The following is a 22,524-nucleotide window of genomic DNA, read 5'->3' as shown; positions in this document are numbered from 1 at the left end:
AAACCAGGACAACTGTGAGGCCCTTCTGTTTTTATTGGTGCTTTGCTCCAGTAAGGAGTGAAACTTCTAACTCTAGATTCCTAAAACTTATAATGTTTCTGTTTTGAGAGAACCTATAATACTTGGAAATCTGACTATAAACTTTTCTTTGATAATTTTCTGTGCAGTTCGTTTGTTTTAATTAATGAAAAGATGTTACTATTTGAAAGTTGGATTTTAAAGAAGGGACTAAGACATCCCCAGTCTGAACTTTGAGTTTTGGCAATATGTTGTTTTAAATGATCTGAAAACTATTCCACAATAAATACATAGATAAAATGTGTTTCTAGATAAAATACAAAAAATACCACTTAAAGGCCAGGCTTTAAAGAAAGTAAGGGGAATTGCCAGAGGTCAGAAACAAAAAGCAAATAAAAACTCAAAGCGTTCCATTTCTTTCTCTTTAGCTGCTCTTGAATGAATTCCATTCCATTAAAGAGAAATAGAAACAGGCCCATTCAAATATCTGTACGTGAAGCCGGGCTCAGTGGCTCACGCCTGTAATCTCAATGCTTTGGGAGGCTAAGGCCAGCAGATCACTTGAGCCCAGGAGTTCGAGACCAGCTTGGGCAATATGACAAAACCCTGTCTCTACAGAAAATACAAAAATTAGCCAGGCATGATGGTACACGCCTGTAGTCCCAGCTACTTGGGAAGCTAACTAAGGTGGGAGAATCACTTGAGCCTAGGAGGTCAAGTCTGCAGTGAGCCATGATTGTGCCACTGCACTCCAACCTGGGTGACATAGTGAGATCCTTGTCTCAAAAAATGAAACAAAACAAATATCCATACATGAATGTTTATAGCAACTTTTTCATAATAGCCAAAATTTGGAAACACCTCAAATGTTTGTCAACTGGTGAATGGATAAGCAAATTCAAATGTATCTTTAAAATGGAATAACAAATAATGAAGAGGAACAAATTACTGATAACGTGTGACAACATAAATGAATCACAGAACCATCATGGTAAGAAGTCCTGAAAGAAGTCAGGAATGAAGACTACATACTGTATGATTCCATTTCTGTGGCATTCTATAAAAAACAAAACTATAGGAGCAGAAAACAGATCGGGGTTGCCTGAGAGTAAACGGGGAATTGACTACAAAGAAGCATAAGATAACTTTTTGGAGTGATGGAAATGTTATTACAAGCCAGTAGATTTGTTTAATTTTATTGAACTGTATACTTTAAAAAGGATGAATATAGGATGTAAATTATGTCTCAACCTGATTTGAAAACAAAAACTTACTAGATGGTTAAAGTTACTAGACCAATTTAGGAGCAAATTTGTGAACTGGAAAAGATGAATCTGAGCTATATTTATGTATCTATATATCTATAAAATATATAAAGAAATAAAGATAAATATATACAAAATAGGGACATAATTTGAAAAATATGAAAGAGAAGCTTTATAGAACACACAGAACAGAAAGACAACGTATATTTAATTGAAGTTCCAGTATGTCCACACCAAATGCTGGATAGTGGCTACCTAAGTTAAATATAGCAAAAATGTTCCTATCAGACAAGGATGAGAAGTCAGCACATGAGGGTTTGACATACTCTATACTTTCATATATTCTATATTTTACAGTATGCTTAAAATATTTTATAGTAGAAAAATCCCTGAGTTTCCAGTTCTACCACCACATCTCCCTGCATTTTGCCTTCTGGGACATGCCCACATATGTATAGATACCTGCATAGTTGAAGCCATAATATATGCATGACTATTTTGTGTTTTCCTGTTTCTTTCATAAGTCATTTTTATTAACTTATTGTTACAAAAGTACTATTATGTACTATTAAGAAAAGGGAAAATGGCCAGGCATGGTGGCTCATGCCTGTAATCCCAGGACTTTGGGAGGCCGGATGGATCACCTGAGATCAGGGGTTCGAGACCAGCCTGGCCAACATGGTGAAACCTCATTTCTACTAAAAATACAAAAATTAGCCTGGATGGTGGGTGCCTGTAATCCCAGCTACTCGGGAGGCTTAGGTGGGAGAATTGGTAGAACCTGGGAGGCAGAGGTTGCAGTGAGCCGAGGTCCTGCCACTGCACTTCACACTCCAGCCTGGGTGACAGAGTGACTCCAGCCTGGGTGACAGAGTGAGACTCCGTCTCAAAAAATAAATAAATAAATAAAAGGAAGAAGTTACTCTCACATAATCTTGTATATTATTTTGGTGTCTTTCTTGACATTCTTTTCCCATTAATATTTTTTCAATTATTTTGACTCAGAACTACATCCTAAGAATATTTTTATTGTATAGTTGTTTCTATAATATCTTGTATAAAAATGTCTCATGTTCTTATCTATAATCTTAAAGTAACAAGATAGTTTGTAATTTCTGTCTGTAAATTTTGGGTGTTTGTATGTCAACCAATATGTTCATTCTTGACAATGAATGTTTTTAGATTTGAAATTTTTTCCTACAAAATGGATAAGAAGTTTAATACAAACTTTAACTATTTTACCAAATTTTTGTATTTGATAGATCCCATTGAAGAGGAAGATGCAAATCTGCTATTTGGTTCAGTACAAGAAGTACTGAAAGCATCAGTTATGGCTGATGCAGATATTCTTTCAGAGACATTTCAACTTCTGATAGACTCTGCCAAGGACTTCAGTAAAAGACTGTGGGGCTTAGTGCCATTTGGCTTGTATCTTCCAGCTCCTCCATTGTACTGTCCCCAGCCAGCTATTCTTAGTGAAGTAAGCTTATAGCATTAACTTTTTCATTAATTTAAAGTTGATTTTGTCGAGTTTTTAAAATAATTAACTTGATAATAATCATCAGGTTAAAAATTCAAGCTCTAAAGACAAACTTAGATCCCAGCTTTGCTGTTCACTAATTGTATAATCTTAGGGAATGTACTAAACTGTTGTTTAAGTTTCCTTATCTGTAAAATGCGGATGATAATAGTACCTCTCATGGCATTTTTGTGAGGATTGAGATATCCTATAAAATCTGCTAGGTCAGGACCTGGGACATACAGTAATTACTCAATAAATGTTAAAATTATTGTAACAATAGGGTGGGCATGGTGGCTTATGCCTGTAATCCCAGCACTTTGGGAGGCAGAGGCAGGCAGATCACCTGAGGTCTGGAGTTTGAGACCAGCCTGACCAACATGGAGAAGCCCCATCTCTACTAAAAATACAAAATTAACTGGGTGTGGTGGCGCACGCCTGTAAACTCAGCTACTTGGGAGGCTGAGGCAGGAGAATCGCTTGAACCCAGGAAACAGAGGCTGCGATGAGCTGAGATTATGCCATTGCACTCCAGCCTGTGCAACAAGAACGAAACTCCGTCTCAAAAAAAATTATTTTAACAATATAGCACCATCTTAATATCCAGACTTTTAAAAATTAGGCATTTGTTTAGGGTAACAAATGAAATAATGAGTGTCAGAATTAGAAGCCATACATTATTTCAGTCTCTTATTTATCTCTTTGTGTTTGCCTTTTTTGAAAGCATAGTGGCTCATACCTGTAATCCCAGAATTTGGGAGGCCAAGGCAGGAAGATTGCTTGAGTCAAGGAGTTTGAAACCAGCCTAGGCAACATGGCGAAACCCTGTCTCTATAAAATATACAAAAATTAGCTGGGCATCATGGCACGCGCCTGTAGTCTCAGCTACTCAGTAGGCTGAGGTGGGAGGATGACTTGAGCCCAGGAGGCAGAGGTTGCAGTGAGTTGAAATCGCACCACTGCACTCCAGCCTGGGTGACAGAGCAAAACTCTGTCTCAAAAAGGAAAAGAAAGAACTTATTTTTGACTTTGATTTAAAAGGTTTTTTTTTTTTTCCTGCACTAGTCAATTGATAGTTCTATATTATAAATACTATATTCCGCTCAGAAACTTTTTCTCTGCTCTTATTAAAAAATCATAACATTATAATTAGCTGGTTTTCATATTTAAAATGTTATTGTAAATTACTTACATTTAGATTTTTAAGTATTTGATTAACACTTTGAAGTAGTTCTGGGTATTATTTTTTTTACTACCTCCTGTTTCAAAATTGGCAACTTCTACCTCTAGTTTTTAATTTCTCATTTGTTCTGTTTGGTTATATTTCAATAGTCTAAAACATTTTACTTGTTGATTTTACAAATGGAAGGAATAAAAAGTCCATGGCATTTCTTAATAATTCATCTTTCCTCTTGCATCTGAGTCTTTAGTAATTGGTTTAGAAATGTGAAATGACATTTAAAGTTTTTTGGATAGCCTATGCAGATAATAGTTCGAGTGGTTACTATCTTTAGTAGTGCTTCATTTTATTGTTTTTTATTAAAGCAATTCTTCTTGGTAAGATTTCTTCTAAATGTCACTATGTATCAGTTAGAACCCCTTGTGTTGCAAGTAATAGAACACTTGGTCAAAATGGTTTAAACAATAAAGTCATTTATTGGCTCACATGATTAAGAAGCCTAGTGGTAGGGCAGGTTTCTGATTTAGTTATGTTACCAAAGACTTGGGCTCTGTCTTTTGCTCTAGTTTGTTTTTTGAGGTATCATCTTCACCTGAAGACTAGCTCACCTTGTGGGAGCAGGATGGCCGCTAACAGCTTCTAACGATGCCTTGTCCATGTCCCTGGGCACAGGGATTGAGACAAAGAAAAGTGGCAAAATTATTTCTGTCCCAGCATTCCAAGCAGGAGGGTTGAGATTCACTCATACTGAGACTGGCTTAGGTCACATACCTGTCCTTCAAACAGTCTTTCTAGCTAGGCTTAACACAGGGTACTGCTTGGCCCATGAATAGGCCTTCTTTGAGGTGGGATGAGCTTTCCCTTAATCGTATGAGCCATGTAGGAGATGGGCAGATACTCAAAAACTGAGTACTGTAAAGAAGTGGGCAGGGAAGAAGGATGTTGGGGAAGCAGATGTTTACAGTGCTCACATTATCTCATTATCTGGGAAAATAATCTTTAGCTACTGGTTTGAATAGCATTTATTCAACAAACATTTATTGGTTCCTACTATGTATCAGACTTGAGTGTGTACACTGTGGCCATATGTAGACAAATGGCAAGGCCCTTCCTTCCTCTTGGGAGTTCTGAGTACAGTGAGATACAGGTATAAATTGATATGTAATTAATTGGTGAAAGCTACAGTAGAAGTGTGAACAGAGTGCTCTTGTAGCACAGAGGGATGGGCTTCACAGAGGAAGTGACATTGAAATATAAGTAGGATTCTTCCCAGCAGAGGAAGAGAAAAGGGATTCTGCTTAGATGGACCTCTCTAACATTCCACCAGTGGAGTCTGGAGTGGTGGGCTTTAACTCTTCTAGGGTAAGACTGGGAACAAGGGTCAGCTTATCACTTTACGTTGAGGGGAGATAAACTTTTCTTGATTCTAGAAATAGTCGTAGTTGAAATCTCAGAGCCTGTGCCTCAGAATTTCCTTTATAAATCTCCAGGAACATTCTAGTTTGAGAAGCAGTGAGCATCATTAGCCTATCATTTTTTTTTTTTTTCTTTTTTTTGAGACAGGGTGCTACTGTGTGGCCCAGGTTTGAGTACAGTGATGCAATCATGGCTCACTTCAGCCTTCAACTCCTGAGCTTAAGCAATCCTCCTGCTTTGGCCTTCCAAAGTGCTGGGATTACAGACATGTGCCACTGTGCCCAGCCTCATTAGCCTATCTTTATTTTTACTTTACCATTCTAAATTTTCTCATTACTAGCCACTAAAATGGATTGTTTTATTTTCCTCAGGAAGATGGTGATGATCTTCTTTTAAAAGCTGAAAAAAATAATCGCCAGAAGGTATCTGGAATCCTTCAGCGTGTTCTCCTGCTTTTCCGGGCAGCTCGGTGTTCTTTTCCTGTGGCACAGTGGTATATCTTGCAGTTGAGGTGGGCAAGAAAAGTCATGCAGAAGGTATGGAAATATCTTAAGTCATTTACGTGCTGTGTTAACTGAAATATACTAATATTTATATTATTGTCTTTATAATTGTTACATTTTCCCAAGGAGTCATGCCCTATAAATCATAAGTTTCAGGTTTATTCATAAACAGACTAAACAGACCAGATTCTTCCTGTTGAAAGGTAAGGACTCTGAACTGGGTCTGTAGCTTAGTTCCACCCTGTCTAGCAAAAGATAATGTAATCTAGTCCGTTAATTCCAGGGAATTACAGTTACTTGTTTCCAACTCCCCCATCATTTCATTAAAGATTGAAACTCAGTCCAGGGCTTTCTCCCAGTTCTTGAGGTGTTGTCTGCATTCTGTGGGGGCATCTGTGGGTTCAGAGAATGGAAAGTTATAATTCATTCTCGTCTGTTTCCATCCAGTAGCCTCCACTAGTCAGGGTCTCCCGCTTGCTATTTTCTGAGATGTGCAATTCAGTTTGATTCCCAGGTGTTCATCTCCTCCTATACTGACTTTAGCTGAGCTGTCACTTCATTCTTATCAGATTTCTAGCCAGCTAGGACACCTGGTAGGTCCCTTTATCCAGCTCTAAGTCCTTTATATGCCTACTGTCTCGGAAATGTGGAAATAAATTTCATCATCTCCAAATGTGTTTAATTCAGCCTAAAAACAATATAATTATTTTTAATAGGAACCTTTGGAGAGACTTTGAGAAGTTATCTAAAAGTATTTTTGAAAATTACCCTTTTTTAGAGAAAAAGAAAGTTTGTGAAATTTGGATATAGTTTCTATAAAAATATAAGTTAAAACTGTACTCATTTTATATTTTGGTATCACAATGGAAACTGAAAGTGGATAGTGGTTGGTTGCCAGGGGTTAGGGAGAGTAGGAAGTGGACAGTGACTGCTTTTGTTTTTCTTTTTGGGTTGATGAAAATGACCTGGAATTGGCCGGGTGCGTTGGCTCACGCCTGTAATCCAGCACTTTGGGAGCCCGAGGCGGGTGGATCATGAGGTCAAGGGATCAAGACCATCCTGGCCCACATGGTGAAACCCTGTCTCTACTAAAAATACAAAAATTAGCCAGGCGTGATGGTGGGCATCTGTAATCCCAGCTACTCGGGAGGCTGAGGCAGGAGAATCGCTTGAACTAGGGAGGCAGAGGTTGCAGTGAGCCGAGATCGTGCCACTGCACTCCAGCCCTGGTGACAGAGTGAGACTCTGTCTCAAAAAAAAAAAAAAAAAGAGGGCTGGGCACGGTGGCTCATGCCTGTAATCCCAGCGCTTTGGGAGGCCGAGGTGAGTGGATCACAGGTCAGGAGATTGAGACCATCCTGGCTAGCACGGTGAAACCCCATCTCTACTAAAAATACAAAAAATTAGCCGGGTGTGGTGGTGGGCACCTGTAGTCCCAGCTACTCGGGAGGCTGAGGCAGAAGAATGGCGTGAACCCAGGAGGCGGAGCTTGTAGTGAGCCCAGATTGTGCCACTGCACTCTAGCCTGGGCGGCAGAGTGAGACTCTGTCTCAAAAAAAAAAAAAAGAAAATGACCTGGAATTAGACAGTGTTGATGGTTGCCTAACTTTGTGAGTTTACTAAAAACCACTAATTGTACACTTTTAAAAGATGACTTTGATGTTATGTGAGTTATAGCTCAATTAAAAAATGGTGCTGAAACAAAGATTCTGAACCATATTGCTTTTCTATTACTACCCTAACAAATTAACACAAATTTAACAGCTTAAAATAGCACCCATTTAATATCCCACAGGTTCTGTGCATCAGAACCACCACAGGGTGGTTCAGCTAGGTCTCTGCTTAGAGTCTCACAAGGCCAATCAAGGTGGCAGCAGGGCTACATTCCTTTCTAGAGGTGCTGGGGAACATCTGTTTCCAGGCACATTCAGATTGTTCCAGAATTCAGTTGCATGTGGCTGTAGGACTGAGGTCCCCCATTTCTTTGCTGGCTCACGCTCTCTGTCTCTCTCTACCTCTTAGTACCATCCTGGTAGTAAATGCCATTAATGTATTTGACAAAAAGTCTGTCATTAGCATGCTTCCCCGGAGATTTGATTAGATTGTGTCTTTCTGGAAGTGACTAGCAGGAGAAAATCAATTGCAAGCCTTCTGTTAATGCTTCTTTACCAGGTTTAAGTCTCTTAGAGCCCTTTCCTGTAATGCTTCTTTCCCAGGTTTAAGTCTCTTAGAGCCCTTTCCTGAAATGTGGAAATAAATTTTATCATCTCCAAATATATTTAAATCAGACTGTTATCTGTAGAAGCTCCTTCTCTTTTTATTCTTGATTGATTAAAAAAAAACAAACAAAAACAACTAGGCAATTTTTCCTGCACCATATTCTAAATTCATCTGATCATTTCTTCATTTAACGTCGTTTACCTTGTTTCTCTTTCTCTTTTTTTCCCCTGTAACCCAGTCATTAATCTGTGCTCATTGAGGCAGAGAGGTTTAAATAGATTGAGATTCAAATTTTCTTTCTTTTTTTTTTTTTTTTGAGACAGCATCTCACTCTGTTGCCCAGGCTGGGTGCAGTGGCATGGTCTCGGCTCACTGCAACCTCTGGCTCCCAGGTTTAAGCGATTCTCCTGTCTCAGCCTCCTGAGTAACTGGGACTACAGGCGCCTGCCACCTCGCCCAACCAATTTTTGTGTTTTTAGTACAGATGGGGTTTCACCATGTTGGCTGGGCTGGTCTCAAACTTCTGACCTCAAGTGATCTGCCCACCTCAGCCTCCCTAAAGTGCTGGGATTACAGGCGTGATCCACCGCACTTCGCCTCAAATTTTTTTAGAAATGAATCTTTCATAAGTATTGTGTGCTTCTGTGTTGCACGTGGCACATGTGTTTGCTTATTTTACTTTTAGGGATAGGGAGATAGAGTTTGGATCATGTCACACCCTCTATCACGTATCCCTGTCAACCCATCAGCTTTTTACTCTGTTAGCATTTACTAATGATCCTTGCCTAGAGTCATTATTAGGGGTTGCCAAATGGTGTCTTTCTAATTCTGCCATTTATAGATTAGTTTTTTTAAAAGTTATGTATGTAGGCATAAACTTTTTGTATTTGTTTTAGTTATTGTACACAGCTTTATTTGGGATAAGGTTAAGATTCTTATATTTCTTTATTTTCTTTGATATGCCAGTGAGGAAAGCCAGGGACAAATAGCTTTAAATTTTTCTTATACAGGCAAAATTGTGACAAGAGAGTGCAAATGATTTACTTAGAACCTTTTTTTTTTTGAGATAACAAGCTAGTGACTTTCCTGAATTAAATTTGTAAATTTCTGAAAATGTAGCTGATTTCATATGCTGTGTTTTCCATTCTGTATGGTTCATCTTACCTGCCTGATTCTTTTATAGTTTCTTTTAAAAGTGATTTATACTGCTGGTAATTAACATATTTGGTTATTCTTTACTTTTAGATTCGAATGAAAGGATCCCTTCCTTCACTGAGTCCTTTTCCTCAGTCATTACTTAATTACTGTAAAGGAGGTATTGTATTCTTTAGACCTGGAGCAGCTGGAGACCATAAACTTGATGAAGTTTCCATTAGAGCAATAGGTTTGTCCAAATGAACTGCTTGCTTAGACATTAGGCCTAAGTATGAATAATGGTATGAATTTTTCATTTGATTTGGGAAAGTATTGACTCTTCAAAGTACAGTATGCTCTATGATATTTTACTTTGTGTTCACAAGTAAATATTGCACTTTAACAGCTATGTGTATACATATATGATATATATGATAGTAAGTCAGAAATTTATTATATAAACAAATTGTGATACCTGTTACCTTATATCATGCTTCATTATTAAACTGAATTTTTTTGTTTGTTTGTTTTGTTTTTGTGTTTTTTTGAGACGGAGTCTTGCACTGTCTCCCAGGCTGGAGTGCAGTGGTGTGCTCTTGGCTCACTGCAAGCTCCGCCTCCCAGGTTCACGCCAGTCTCCTGCCTCAGCCTTCCGAGTAGCTGGGACTACAGATGCCCGTCACCACGCCTGGCTAATTTTTTGTATTTTTAGTAGAGACGGGGGTTTCACCGTGTTAGCCAGGATGGTCTTGATCTCCTGACCTCGTGATCTGCCCGCCTCGGCCTCCCAAAGTGCTGGGATTACAGGTGTGAGCCACCGCGCCCGGCCTTTTCTTTTTTTTTTTTAAAGACAGAATCTGGCTCTGTTGCCCGGTCTGGAGTGCAGTGGTATGTGTTTTCCATTGTCCAGTGTCCACTGCAACACACCTGGGCTCAACCTATCCTCCCACCTCAGCCTGAGTAGCTGGGATGACAAGTGCACACCACCACACCCAGCTAATTTTTGTATTTTTTGTAGACGCAGGGTTTTGCCATGTTGCCCAGGCTGATCTTGAACTCCTCAGCTCAAGCAGTCTACCTGCCTTGGCCTCCCAAAGTGTTGGGATTGCAGGCATGGGTCATTGTGCCTGACCTAAATTAATTTCTTAATTCATGGTCTATGTCCAGTTATTTGTGTAACAAGTTTAAAAAGAAGTAAAACTTTAGATATCATTTCACTCTTTTCTCCTTAATCATTCCTTAATCCTAATCAGTTCTATTTATATTAAGCCCTGATCTTATCTTTAGACTTTGATTAAAATGTTTACTTTAAAGCTGGGCACAGTGGTGTAATCCCAGGTACTTGGGAGGCTTGAGGTGGGAGGTTGCTTGAGCCTGGGAGTTTGAGGCTCTTGTGTGCAATGATTGTACCTGTGAATAGCCACCGCACTCCAGCCTGGGCAACATAGTGAGACCCTGTCCCGAAAAAAAAAAAAGTTTATTCTTTTTTTTTTTGACATGGAGTCTAGCTCTGTCGCCCAGGCTGGAGTGCAGTGGCACAATCTCCACTCACTGCAAGCTCCGCCTCCCAGGTTCACGCAATTCTCCTGCCTCAGCCTCCCGAGTAGCTGAGACTACAGGCGCCCGCCACCATGCCCGGCTAATTTTTTTGTATTTTTTTAGTAGAGATGGGGTTTCACCATGTTAGCCAGGATGATCTTGATCTCCTGACCTCATGATCCGCCCACCTCGGCCTCCCAAAGTACTGGGATTATAGGCGTGAGTCAAAAAAAAGTTTATTCTTAACTTACTCACCCTTAGTATAATCTTACATGTCCTGGGGCTCAGATTGTCTGTTTTTCCAATGAAATGGCATTGAAGTGTTTCTTGATTGCTTCTCTCACCTGTCATGAGCTCAGTTTCATAGACTCTTCATTCACCATTACAAAAGGGCCAGGCAGGTGTCATTTGGAAAAGTATATACAATCTCATTTCATTTCTTAAAAATCTAGGTCTGTAAGAAGTGAGTTAAATTCACAACAATCCCAGTTAAAAGATATTTGCTCATAATTAGGGACATAGTCCTTTGAAGTGACTTAAATAAAGATTTGAACATATATTTTTAATATTTTCATTTTGATCCTGAGTTCTATTTAATTATTCTTTTGTTTGATTTGGTCTCTTGATTGTTGGGAAGTGATTCGTCTAGATTAAAAAGGTTCCTTTCGGGGTGGGCGCGGGAGCTCATGCCTGTAATCCCAGCGCTTTTGGAGGACAAGTCGGTCGGATCACAACGTCAGGAGTTCGAGACCAGCCTGGCCAGCATGGTAAAACCCTGTCTCTACTAAAAGATAAAAAAAATTAGCCAGACGTGGTGGTGTGTACCTGTAATCCCAGCTAATCAGGAAGCTGAGGCAGGAGAATCACTTGAACCTGGGAGACGGAGGTTGAAGTGAGCCAAGATTGCACCATTGCGCTCCAGCCTGGGCAACAGGACGAGACTCCGTCTCAAAAAAAAAAAAAAAAGATTCCTTTCTGGCCAGGTGCAGTGGCTTATGCCTGTAATCTCAGTACTTTGGGAGGCCAAGGCAGGAGGATTCCTTGTGCCCAGGATTTCTAGGCTGCAGTGAGCTATGATCTTGCTACTGATTTCCAGCCTGGGCGGCAGAGCGAGACTCTGTTTCTTAAATAAATAAATAAAAAAAAAAAAAAAATAGGCCAGGCGCGGTGGCTCAAGCCTGTAATCCCAGCACTTTGGGAGGCCAGGATGGGCGGATCATGAGGTCAGGAGATCGAGACCATCCTGGCTAACATGGTGAAACCCCGTCTTTACTAAAAAATACAAAAAACTAGCCGGGCGAGGTGGCGGGCGCCTGTAGTCCCAGCTACTCGGGAGGCTGAGGCAGGAGAATGGCATAAACCCGGGAGGTGGAGCTTACAGTGAGCTGAGATCCGGCCACTGCACTCCAGCCTGGGCGACAGACCGAGACTCTGTCTCAAAAAAAAAAAAAAAAATTAAATTAAATTAAAAAGTAAAAAAAAACGAGGTTTGTTGCCTAGTTTGTTACCTAAAATAGTAGATTTTAACTTTGAATTTTATTTATTTATTTTTGAGATGGAGTCTCATTCTGTCACTCCGACTAGAGTGCAGTGGCATAATCTTGGCTCACTGTAACCTCCACCTCCTGCGTTCAAGTGATTCTCCTGCCTCAGCCTTCCGAGTAGCTGGGGCTACAGATACCCGCTCCTGCGCCTGGCTGATTTTTGTATTTTTAGTAGACATGGGATTTTGCCATGTTGACTAGGCCAGTCTCGAACTCCTGACCTCAGGTAATCCACCTGCCTCAGCCTCCGAAAGTGCTGGGATTACAGGTGTGAGCTACCATGCCTGGCCCAGGATTTCACACTGTTTTGAAGAATTTTTTATTACAGAAAATTTAAACCAAAGTAGAGATTTATAAGCACTCGAGTACCTCTCACACGCTTACAACAATTGTCAATGCCTCAAAGCAGATCTGAGTATATCATAAGTATGATAAGTAGTTCAGTATATGTAGTGAACAGATGAGGTTTTTTTGTTTGTTTGTTTGTTTGTTGTTGTTGTTGTTGTTTGAGACGGAGTCTTGCTCTGTCGCCCAGGCTGGAGTTCAATGGCATGGCACAATCTCAGCTCACTACAACCTCTGCCTCCGGGTTCAAGCAGTTCTCCTGCCTCAGTCTCCTGAGTAGTTGGGATTACAGATGCGGGCCACTACACCCAGCTAATTTTTGTATTTTTTAGTAGGATGGGGTTTCACCATGTTGGTCAGGCTGGTCTTGAATTCCTGACCTCGTGATCCGCCCACCTTGGCCTCCCAAAGTGCTGGAATTATAGGCGTGAGCCACTGTGCCTGGCCCAGATGAGGTAGTTTTTAAAACCATAATTCTATTATCATGACTGACAAAATGGACAATAAATCTTTAATATCATATATAGTCAGGCCTGCTTAGTGATAGGGAGGGATATGTCCTAAGAAATGTGTCATTAGACAATTTTGTTGTGTGATCATAGGGTATACTTAGACAAAAATAGCCTAGTACACACTGAGGCTATGTGATATGGCCTTCTGCTTCTAGGCTACAAACCTGTACAAAAGGATTGCTTGAGCCTAGGAGTTCAAGGCTATTGTGTGCAATGATTGCACCTGTGAATAGCCACTGCACTCCAGCCTAGGCAATATAGTGAGACCCTGTCTCTAAAAAGAAGTGTTGCCATATTGAATACTGCAGTACTGAATACAGAATGTGACTACACTGAATACTGTAGGCAGTTTTAACACAATGGTAAGTATTTATATATATAAACATATCTAAACATTGAAAAGGTACAGTAAAAATACAGTATAAAAGATTGTAAAAAATGGTAAGTGTGGGGCACTTACCATGAATGGAGCTTACAGGACTGGAAGTTTTTACCCCAGGGGAGTCACTGAGTGGGTGGTGAGTTGATTTGAAGGCCTTGGACATTACTATACACTACTGTAGACTTTGTAAACACTGTACACTTAGGCTATACTAAATTTATTAAAACTATTTTTCCTCCATAATAAATTAACCATAGCTTATTGTAATGTTTTTATTTTATGAACTTAAAAAAATTAAAACCTTTTTGACTCTTGTAATCATACTTGGCCTAAGAGACATACAGTGGCAGCCGGGCGCGGTGGCTCAAGCCTGTAATCCCAGCACTTTGGGTGGCCGAGACGGGTGGATCACGAGGTCAGGAGATTGAGACCATCCTGGCTAACACGGTGAAACCCCGTCTCTACTAAAAAAATACAAAAATCTAGCCGTGCGAGGTGGTGGGCGCCTGTAGTCCCAGCTACTCAGGAGGCTGAGGCAGGAGAATGGCGGGAACCCAGGAGGCGGAGCTTGCAGTAAGCTGAGATCCGGCCACTGCACTCCAGCCTGGGTGATAGAGCGAGACTCCGTCTCAAAAAAAAAAAAAAAAAAGAGACATACAGTGGCATAATCATAGCTCACTGCAACTTCAAAGTCCTGAGCTCAAAGGATTCTCCAACCTCAGTCCTTGAGTACTGGGACTACAGACATGAGCCACTGTACCAGCTAATTTATTTTTTAGTTTTTGTAGAGATGGAGTCTCTGTTACCCAGACTGGAGTGCAGTGGTGCCATCTTGGCTCACTGCAGCCTCTACCTTCTGGGTTCAGGCATTTTTCTTGCCTCAGCCTCCTGAGTAGCTGGCGCAACAGGCGTGTACCACCATACCTGATTAATTTTTGTATTTTTAGTAGAGGTGGAGTTTCACCGTGTTGCCCAGGCTGGTCTTGCCCTCCTGAGCTCAAGCAATCTGCCTGCCTCTGCCTCCCAAAGTGCTGGGTTTACAGGTGTGAGCAACTGCACCTGGCCTAATTTTTTTTATTTATAAAATGGAGACATAGTCTTACTATGTTGCCCAGGCTGGTCTCAAACTCCTGGGCTCAATCGATCCTCCCACCTCAGCTTGCCAAAATGCTAGGTAAAATTACAGGTGTGAGCTACTGCGCTCGGCCAAGATTTTTTCTATTGAAAAATTTTGAAGTTTATTTTTTACTCTTTAAATTTTTTTTTTCTTTAAACTAAGACACAACATATACATTAGTCTAGGCCTACATAGGGTCAGGATCATCAATATCTCTGTCCTTCACTTCCTGTTCTCCTGGAAGGTCTTCAGGGGCAATACCATGCTTGGAGCTTTAATGAACTACCTTTACTCTTACTGTGTGCAGTGCACTCTTCTTTTCTTTTTCTTTCTTTTTTTTTTTTTTTTGGAGACAGAGTCTCAGCCTGTCACCCAGGATGGAGTGCAATGGCGTGATCTTGGCTCACTGCAATCTCCACCTTCCCGGTTCAAGTGATTCTCCTGCCTCAGCCTCCCGAGTAGCTGGGATTACAGGTGCACACCACCACGCCCAGCTAATTTTTGTATTTTTAGTAGAGACAGGGTTTCACCAGGTTGACCAGGCTGGTCTCGAACTCCTGACTTCAGGTGATACACCCACCTTGTCCTCCCAAAATGCTGGGATTATAGGCGTGAGCCACTGCGCCCGGCCGCAATGCACTCTTGATATATTCTATTGTATTCTATTTTTAAAAGATGATTGAGACTCACTGAATTGATTTTATAGCCTAGTAATTAATAATAGGTTGTAATCCACAGTCTGAAAAACACAGATAAGGAGTGTTTTTAGATGAGTCACTGTTCAGTATGCTGCTGCACTGTATCTTGCTAGTTCTTGGCCTTAGTTCTATCCCAGCTTGCCTGTGAAATATGAAATAATGAAACACATCTGTCAGTAATGATGCCTTTCTCAAAAGATTGGGCCATGCTCCCCTGGCAGAATCTATGAGAATCTGATGTGTGGGGTGGGCTGTAGTGTGAAAATGCTCATTGGAGACCCCGATAGTCCCCCTGGGGTCGTGTACCCACCATCCTCTCTCACTATTGGGATGAATAGAATGTGTAGAAGACCTGCTTTCTGCTCACTTTCTATAATGTCAAACTGTTCTTTTTGACTTTGTAATATTTATTTTAAAAACATACTAAGTAGCTCCCTAAAGAAAATGAACATACTTACTACTAATATAAAAGTCAGTTTATTGTAAAAATAAGGCTTATTTAAAAAATTAAGGCATAGGCTGGGTGCGGTGGCTTATACCTGTAATCCAAGGCAGGTGGATTACCTGAAGTCAGGAGTTGGAGACCAGCCTGGCCACATGGTGAAACCCTGTCTCTACTAAAAATACGAAATTAACCAGGTATGGTGGCACATGCCTTGTAGTCCCAGCTATTTTGGAGTCTGAGACTGGAGAATTGCTTGAACCTGGGAGATGGAGGCTGCAGTGAGCCAAGATCGTGCCACTGCACTCCAGCTTGGGCAAGACAGAGCAAGACTCCATCTCAAAAATAATAATAATAATAAGTAAAAAATAAATAAAAATAAATAAGGCATAAATGAATGACTGTTAAATTTTAGAGTATTATCTTTCTTTTTCCAAAGGCAAAGTTCCTATATTTTTCTTTTTCCAGAGACAGTCTTGCTGTTGTGCTGCTAGAAACAAGTGTGTGCAAGTGTCTTTTTCATATAATGATTTCTTTTCCTCTGGGTAGATACCCAGTAGTGGGATTGTTTGGATCAAATGGTGGATCTACTTTTAGTTTTTTAAGGACTCTTCACACTGTTTTCCATAGTGGTTGTACTAGTTTACATTTTCACCAGCAGTGTAAAAGTGTTTCCTTTTCATCACGTCCATACCAATATGGAGACTGGTCTCAAACTCCTCGGCTCAAACGATCCTCCCACCTCAGGTTTCCAAGTAGCTGGGAGACAAAGTCTTGCTCTGTCTACAAAGCCTACATCACACCATTGAAAAGGTCCTATTAACCATAGAACAGTAGGGTAGAGAGATGGTTTTCACTTAATTGGTCACATGTTAACTATAATAGAAATTTAAGATTAGCAGAAGAGTGAAAACTAGTTTTGATAGCTGGATTGTGAGCCCGTGCATTGTTTATAGTTAAATCCGGATGCTCCATACAATGGAACACCGTATTGGCAATAAGAAGACTCAGTATATGAAAAGCACGTGAAAAGATATCTAAGATATAGTAGGTGAAAAAAAAGCTGGTTGCAAAGCAGCAAACATAATATGATTTTATATATCTTTGTGTACTTGTATTGCTTCTAATAAATTATTTACTATTAGAAATTGTTTTTAGTATTAAAAATGTTTAAACATAAATGAATATCAGTAAGTGACTTTTAAGTCAGTCTCCATGATTTTTAGATAAGGACTTTTATATAAATTTACAATGTATGTGTTCATTTTATAATTAATGAAATAAAGATCTTTACTTTGAAAAAAATAACCAGCAGAGGTGGAGTTGTTATAATATTAATGTACATACTTATATAATTTTCTTTCATATCTGTGTTCCTGCTTTAGGTTGCTTCAGAGAACTTTGTGCTCTGTGTTGGATGCTGCATGTCCGTGATAAGTTATCCCTTAGTTGCAGGCAATATCAGAAAGCAAGAGAAAATGTAAAGGGAGAAAAGGTATTTACCAGGGCAAAAATAAGAAAAATGAACACACATTACTTGGGAAATTATTGTTTAAAAGAAGATTTTATTGTTTGCAGCAAAACTTTCTTTTGAACTCATTCTGGTCTACCATCTAAACTAAAAAAGAAATGAATGTTTTTCAATATCCATTTAGGACCTTGAAGTGGAGTTTGATTCTTGTATGATTGAGCACTGTCTTAGTGCGGTGGAATGGGCTTATAGAATGCTGCCTTTCTCTCGGTTCTTTAATATGGAAGAACTTATTCAGGATATAATTTTGAGCCTTATTGGAGAACTGCCACCAATCAGAAAGGTAATGTGCTTGTAGGTGAAAGTAAACTACATCAGAAGCAGGGACTTTAAAAGATTTTTATTTAATTTTAATTAAGGATGGTACTGCCTTTCTTTGGCTTATTTCACTTAACATAATATCTTCTGGGTTCAGAAAGATAAATACTGTAGGACCTCACTTATGTGTGGAATATAAAAATTTTGAACTCACAGAAGCAGAGAGTGGAATGGTGGTTGCCAGAGGTTGGGGATGTGGTAGAAATGGGGAGATCTTGGTCAAAGGGTACAACCTTTCAGTTATAAGATGAATTAAGTTCTAGGGATCCAATGTACAATGTAGTGACTATAGTTAATCGTAGTGTATTGTTTACCTGAAATTTGATAAGGGAGGATATTACAATAGTAACTGTGTGTATTGATGGATGTGCTAATTAATTTGTGGAAATCACAGAATGTATACGTATATTAAATCATCACATTGTACACTTTGAATATACACACGTTTTGTCAATTACGTGTTTTAAAATAAAAAAGTAAGTTGATACGAAACTCCTATTAGCAGACTCATGCTCAGGGAGAGGCTGTGACCTGACCTCAAAAGATTAGTAAGAAATATGCATTTATATTTTTAGTTAAAATAAAATATTTGTGGAATGGAAGAAAAAAGAATGTTGTTTCTCATAAAACTTAAAAAATTTTTTTTCTGAAGGTAGCAGAAATTTTCGTGAAAGCATTTCCCTGTCCTGAGGATGTGAGGGTTCCTTTAAGAGACAAATACCACTCTCTTCACCAGAGACTCAGACACTGTGTTGTGAAAGGTATTATTTGTTGTTTCTCAGATAGCTAATAGATAAATTGCGGAAGATTCCCTTTTTGTTTTGAAAATATTTATTTACTGTTGCTTATGTGTCTCTGCATTTCTGCCTCTTCCTCAAGATAGGAGTATGAGAAGGTAAAAACATTTTTCCATTGCAGAAAGACTAATCTCTTGCTTTGGAACCAGATGGAGCTGACTTCGGCTCATGGCTCTGTCAGTCAGTAACTGTGTGACCTTAGGCAAGTTGCTCAGTCTCTCTGAACCTCATATCTTTATTTGTAAAGTGGGCATAGTATTACCTGCTTTATGATGTGTATTCAGAGAGGATTAAATAAGATAATATAAAATGAGCATATAGTGCTTTGTATATTGCAAGTATTTGTTGAAAACAAGTAATTTTCCTTTCCCTTTATGGTTATTTATGCTTCTAATTTTGTTCTTCAAAATTAGAATACACACATTTCTTATTGGGGTAAAACACATATAATATAAAATTTGCCATTTTAGTCATTTAAAATATACAATTCATTGACATTAAGTACATTTACAATGTTGTGGAATTTTTAAAGAATTAAAATTACCCTGCTTTTTAGAACTATAATTCAGTATTTAAGTCCAGGTATGTCCAGTGATTTTGTATTATTCTATTAATATATTGTATTTGTGATTTGTCTTTTTCTTAATACTTTTTTTGACATCCTTTAAAATATTCTGTTTATGTATTAAATAATATTTTAAAATTTTTCTATAGGCAGCCTTGAAAACCTTCCCTTCTATTGTTTCCTATTACTTGTAGTAAGAAAAATGTCCTTGATTTTTTTGACTAGAATTATACTCATTTTATCTTATTCTCTACTATGTGAGAATGGAAAAAACATTGGTTATTCTTTTTATTAAATATAATTATCCTTCTGAGTTTTAAAACAGTTAAATCACCTAAAGTTTTTTTTTCCAGGGCATACTGTTTCTTCATCAGGTCTAGGTTCTATCTCTTTTATTGTGTTCTTTAATGGACCTTCTTTAGCTTCTGCAGCTCTACTTTAAAATAACTTTCCAGTAAATACTGAAGAAAACTCGACCTGTAAGAATGTGGAAATAAGTCATGAGTTAGGTTTCTTGTCCCCAGGAGGGACCAGAGTTGGGTCTCCGTATGTCTCGAATTGAAACATTTTAATGAACACTAAGACTTTTTATTCTTTTCTTTCCAGGTCCCCAGACTGAGGAAATGATGTCTGTTGTCATGCATTCTATCCAGAAAGTGAGGGTGAAAGCTCTAAAACGTGTACAGAGAAATATAGGCCCTTTTGAATTGAATATATGGGAACCAACTGAAGAAGAGAAACCAGATGAGGTGCCAGGTTTTGACAGATTTTCCCTGGGGACTAGTTTGAGCAGAAGTACACTCACAGAACTGGGGAATTCTATGGTTCACAGTGATGCAGATACGGCAGATACATTCTCTGAAGCTTTGTCGGTTGAAGAAAAAAGTAGGATAAATATCTATCAAAGGTACAATTGAGATCTTTTAATAACAGGCATTCGCTTCCTTTGAAAAGTAGCTTTCAGGCATCTGATGAGCTGATTTCTGGTCCCAGCAACCCTCACAGATTGCACTATTAATAATATGAATGATAAGTGCCACCCCCTCCACTCATAAGAATATTAGGAGTATAAAATGAGACTGTACATTTGAAAATTTACTTTAAGTATTATTGATATATGGAATAATTTTGCCATCTGAAATTATAAAATCAGAGGAGTAGATGAAATTCTATGCTTCACTGGAGGACTTTCAGTTTTTTTTAGTAATCTTTAGACTTAAATAGTTTTGGGTTACTGAGTTAGCCATATTATTTTTAAGGAAAATTTTTCCTTATATTTCCTTAATATTTTTAAGGGAAATATTTCAGGGAAGGAAATTGCCTCAATCAGAAGGGATGGGATGCTTTCAGCCCAGTTGGCCAATACCTGTTATCTTACTGAGGGAACTAAGGATCTATGTTCTGCCCTAAGAACCATGTTGAGAAGAAACATTTAAAAGGAATTGTGGTTGGGCAGTTAAGGTATCTGCCTAACTGATTTCATAGCAGCTAAAAGTGTTTAGAAAAAGTTCCTAATTTTGTGTGGTAAAACAAAAAAGGACAGTCTTGCTTGTTACACTTGGTATTAGGGGAGCTGAGCGGGCAGATGCAAGAAAAGAAATCCTAAATTTTGTTGTGTATCAGTGGCTTGGAGTTTTTGTTGACTTTGTATTCCTCAAATCTGACCCATTAGAGGACTATTTTTTTTTTACCCACAGAAAAATCATTCATGTTCTTTTATAGTGAAATTTCTGTGGACACATTTTAATCTCTTCTAATACAAATTTTCCCTTTTGATATTAATTTTTTTTGATCTCGTAGAAATGTTCCACTCTTGAAAACACTTACAAATCATTTAGTCCCACTCCCTCATTTGAAATATATGTAATCAAGGCACACAAAATATACATGACTTAATCATTGGAGAGAATTTTTCATGTCAATTCTAATATCAATTTTAGTGATTAAATGATCTTTAATTCTGTCTTATTTTATTTTTTTGCTGTAGAAATGCCCCAAATCATATGGAATTAACATCGATTGGTAAGCCCACTGATAAAAAGAAAATGTGTAATCAGAAAGAAAATCCTACAAAGAAAGAAGATCATGAAAAGTTATCACAAAATACACTTCCTATAATAGGTGTTTGGGAATTTGAACGTGATGATGATGAATATATTAAATTCCTTGATCTCTTTTTGAGTTACATTCTTGAAAGAGAGCTACCTTATTCCAGGGATGCTGGAATTCCATTTCTAACCAGTTTTTCTGGATCGCTTAGAGAACATGAACTTAATTCTTTACTTTTTGATGTACATACAACATTAAAACGACGTCAGAGCAAAACTAAAAGCCAGAATGTGTTTAGAGCTGGTTCTTGCTTTGTTGTTGCTCCTGAGTCCTATGAATCAGAAAAATCATCCTCTTTAAATGATGAATATAGCATGCATTTAGAAAACCAGGAACTTTCATCATCGGTACGGGTTAATCAAGGGATCAAACCTTTTTTAGAATATCCTTTGAATGAAGTCAATAAGAATGAACGAATGAGTGGATTATTTGGTTTAAAACAAAAGTCAATTTACAGAATACAAGATGACACTAGAGAAAAATGTCTAATCCAGAGATCATCAAACAACATTTTTTGGACTCCCAAGTCCATTAAAACTAGAAGATGTGTTTTCAAAGCTATTCAGTGCGATGATATTAACCCTCAAGAAGATCTTCCTTTAGCACTAAACACATTTGGCAGTATAGGAAGACTGCTGGAATGGATGATAAGGTGGTCTAATAGAAGACTACTCTGTGATTCTGGTATAACTGAGTCGTCCTCTGAGTACAGTCCAGTAATTCGTGTAAAGACCTCTACAGCTGCCATTCTTACATCATTATGGCTTTTGGAACAACCCTATTTTGCTACATATAAGGCAAAAAATGCCATTATTCAGGTAAGCATATCAATTGTTCATTATATACAAACGAGAATTCTCATTTTAGATTAAAACTATGTTTACATTTCCCATCTATTAAAGAATCATTAAATAATAGAAAATTAATGACAATGTTGATTATAATCAGTATCTCCTATTTTTTTTCTTCTACTGGTTCCTTTAATTCTTAACAATAGTTAAAGTGAAAGTGCTTTTCAGAGAGGCTGTGAGGTTTTGAAGTTTTGTGTGTGTTTATAAAAAAGAAAAAAGGGAAGGAGATAATTTTAGTGATATTACAAGTGGTATTACAGTTATATTATTTCTTTTTTCGGTTTCAGGTTTTGGTTCAGAAGGACGAGGTAGCTCTCTAGTTTTAATTACTGATGTCTCATCAAGTCCATTAGTGGATTGTTTTTCTTATACTCTCAGGCCAGAAGAGGTTGAAGAATCAAACTCAGAAAGGCAGATGGGAGTCAGTAGAGGAGTTAGTGTTTAATTAACTATTCTTTTTTCCCTAGTCAATGGCAAGTGCCTTTATACCAAAGTAGTTTATTCTAGGCTGAAGGATGT

The 22,524-nt window shown here is 38.5% G+C and overlaps 1 protein-coding gene across 3 annotated transcripts in view; it reads left to right on the top strand.

Annotated features, from left to right (window-relative positions):
- Window positions 1–22,524, top strand: part of CPLANE1 (ciliogenesis and planar polarity effector 1) — a 149,747-nt gene that overhangs the window by 50,152 nt on the left and 77,071 nt on the right. For all 3 annotated transcript variants that reach the window (XM_023216494.3, XM_023216495.3, XM_023216493.2), the window contains 8 exons: window positions 2,546–2,763; window positions 5,770–5,934; window positions 9,367–9,505; window positions 17,220–17,329; window positions 17,490–17,648; window positions 18,336–18,444; window positions 19,652–19,952; window positions 21,033–21,972. In XM_023216494.3, coding sequence (XP_023072262.2) covers window positions 2,546–2,763; window positions 5,770–5,934; window positions 9,367–9,505; window positions 17,220–17,329; window positions 17,490–17,648; window positions 18,336–18,444; window positions 19,652–19,952; window positions 21,033–21,972 — 2,141 coding nt within the window. The remainder of the gene's footprint in view (window positions 1–2,545; window positions 2,764–5,769; window positions 5,935–9,366; window positions 9,506–17,219; window positions 17,330–17,489; window positions 17,649–18,335; window positions 18,445–19,651; window positions 19,953–21,032; window positions 21,973–22,524) is intronic.

Source organism: Piliocolobus tephrosceles, chromosome 4 (assembly GCF_002776525.5).
Source record: "Piliocolobus tephrosceles isolate RC106 chromosome 4, ASM277652v3, whole genome shotgun sequence".
Taxonomy (NCBI): Eukaryota; Metazoa; Chordata; class Mammalia; order Primates; family Cercopithecidae; genus Piliocolobus; species Piliocolobus tephrosceles.
Note: the sequence above shows the minus strand (reverse complement) of the source record. Positions and strands in the feature narration are given on the sequence as shown.